We start from the raw sequence: 2,891 nt of genomic DNA, 5'->3' as shown, positions 1-2,891 counted from the left end.
CGCTGATAGGCTTACCTAGTCTTAGAGACTAGGTGCCATCATGACATCCTACGGAGAGAATTTGGGGTCGTGACACTCATTGAGATAAAGTGCAACGTGCGTATCTAAGACTAGTGAGATTGATAAACGTATCTCGCTTACGTCTCAAGAAGTATTCCTCATTGCGAAAACCTAGCTACAAACTAAAACCTTTTCGAACAAGACCCTACTAATCAGGGGCCGATTTAGGGCCTTTTTACGGTGCACGTGAACCAATATTTGGCATAGAGTATGTAATAGTTGACATGAGATAAGTCTCTAAGCGCGCATTTCATGCATACCTCATCTCAATGAGTACAAAATTTTATAAAATATATAAATGTTATATTAAAAAATATATCCCGTCTACAAAAACTCTCTCTTGATGCATATGGGTGTATATTTCATATAATGTGAATAAGAAATAAGTCACCGTCAATTAAGAAAAGTAAAACTTGAAAAAAGTAGTACTACTAACAATCTTTTGTCCTTGAGCCTCAAGAAATATAAGAAAAAGCAAAACCCTAATAACCTTTGCAAAAGAATAGAAAATAAAACAAATGCAAAATAAGAAATTAATTGGGGAAAAAAATGAAAGCAAGTATTCCGATTATAAGTAGGAATGAGTTTTCATCAACCCATCAGCTTGATCTATAAATACTTACTTAAAACCTTATTAGCAAATTAGAAACAACTCATTTATCACCATTTAGGGTTAACAACTAAAGTTTTCAGCTCCTATTTGGTCTCCGTTCTCTCAACTGTTTCTTTTCTCTTTGATCATATCCTTCATTCATCAGCTAGCAGTACAATAACATACTCTGATCATCCGGCTATGGGATGTTCTTCTCGTTGTCCGATGGGTAATCGCTTTCATCCAACGGATAGGGAAGTGTTGAAGTATCTGATAGGGTTTGTGAGAGACGAGCCCCTTCCATGTCAGAACGAGCTCATGCAGCAGACCGATCTTTACGCGGACAAGGAACCTTGGCAGATTTTCGAAGCTTATGATGATCATGGCACCAATAAAACTCGTTATTTCATAACGCCGCAAAAGAAAGAGAAGCCAACTTGGAAAAGTGTTCCACGAACTGTTGAGAAGGGCGCTTGGAAACCTCAAAGCAAAGGCCTAGAAGTGTTTGATGATAAAGGGAGACTCATGGGCTTCGTGAAAAGTTTGAAGTACATTCCCCCAAACAAATCGCCAAACAACGTTAATGGCGAGTGGTTGATGACTGAATACTCTTTGTATGATCGTTATCTCGGTGCTAGAGAGATTAAGAACAAAGGTTTCGTAGTTTGTAAGATCAAGAAGAAGGAAAATCCCGATGATAAGAAAAAAGGAAAAACGGTAGTTAATGATGAGATTATTAGAGACGTTGAAGAATTTATCAATTCCGCTCTACAGGAAGACAACTATGGAATGTGGAATGATATACTTGTCGCAATGGATGATGATCAAAAGAATATTGAATACATAGAGGGAGACGAACTTGGAGACCAATTACTTGCTCTGTTGGGTTCCGAAGACAATGCCCAATACATAGAGTGGTATGAAGTCGAAGACGATCAACTTGCTAATTTATTGGATTCCGCAGACGATATTGATCTGGATGCTATAGAATTTATCTAAATTAGATGCTAATTGCTTTTTCAATTGACGACGAGAATATACGTACTCTAATATATTTAGTAGCTAATTTAGTTTGATAGTAGATAAAGTTACAAGTTTTGTAATATTTTCTCTAAGCTATGACTCTCAAGCAATATATTCTGAAGTTTTACTTGCATATCTCACATAAATTTGTAACTAGTTAGTACTATATGGTCAATGTAAATATGGTCCTTGTTAGTTTATTAAGATTAATTGTCACCTTCTGATGCTACTGTCATCTGGTTATTATTGTAGTTCCTTATTAATTTGGTAACTATATATACAAGTTATCAAGTTTCGGAGCGAGAAGATTTAAGTTCAATATTCTGCAGAGTTTAGTTAATAATGGATATTTGGGTCTAGATGTTCAAAATAAAATCTACAAGACCTGTGATTGTGTACTAGTGTATAATGGATTGTTACTCCTCTATGTGGGTATAGATTGTTCAAAGGACTAAGAAAATCATATTTTCATTAATTACTCTATACTTGCATTGTTTACGATGCTCAAATGTGGCTTAGTATGTCAATTATCATTAGATCTAAGCTCTAACGTGTTACTACTTCTACTATATATAGTATATCTTTTGTATGCAGCATGATCAGTGAAAAGCAATATATAAATAGAATATTAGAGGAATGTAGCATGTTAGAAGTTTTCGTTGAACCTTAATTAGGAGCTTTGGCTTAGTCCCAATATGATTTGTGTTCTTGTAAATTAATGTAGACGAAAATTGAGGAATAGTTGTTGCCTCTTTTTTTTTTGGTGCATAGAAATTTGTCATTTACCTGGAATTTTTAGGGAATGTTGCTAAGAGTTGGCGAATTTGATTTCTACACTCCCAGCCTTACCTATATCTTGTCGTGGTACGATTCTCGCCTGTCTTACCCGGTGTATACGAAAATACCTTTATCTTTCAAGGTTTGTCCTTCAAAAACCATTGGCAATCCGAAATTTCCACCTTCGGACCGTGACGGTGCCTAACATTTCACTTGCTAGACAAGCCAACGTTAGAATAATATTAACCCATTTTTTTAACCATCTTTAAATTATTAATAATCAAGGAAACAAAAGCGGAAGCAAAGTTTGAAATATAGTGAAATAATCCATAAAAATAACGGTGTCTAAATACCATCCCAAAATTGGTGTCACAAGTGCATGAGCTTCTAGAATAAATACAAGTAAATGTCTGAATAAATAAAGCTGTCTGGAAATAAA

The 2,891-nt window shown here is 35.1% G+C and overlaps 1 protein-coding gene across 1 annotated transcript; it reads left to right on the top strand.

Annotated features, from left to right (window-relative positions):
- Window positions 1-830: 830 nt before the first annotated feature.
- Window positions 831-1,651, top strand: LOC138908752 (NAC domain-containing protein 53-like). The gene has a single exon (XM_070199405.1). It carries the CDS (start codon window positions 854-856, stop codon window positions 1,649-1,651), a length of 798 nt encoding a protein of 265 aa, XP_070055506.1. The 5' UTR covers window positions 831-853.
- The last annotated feature ends 1,240 nt before the right edge of the window (window positions 1,652-2,891 follow it).

The sequence above is a fragment of the Nicotiana tomentosiformis genome, chromosome 3, assembly GCF_000390325.3.
Source record: "Nicotiana tomentosiformis chromosome 3, ASM39032v3, whole genome shotgun sequence".
NCBI lineage: Eukaryota > Viridiplantae > Streptophyta > Magnoliopsida > Solanales > Solanaceae > Nicotiana > Nicotiana tomentosiformis.
This window is presented reverse-complemented; position numbering and strand designations above follow the sequence as displayed.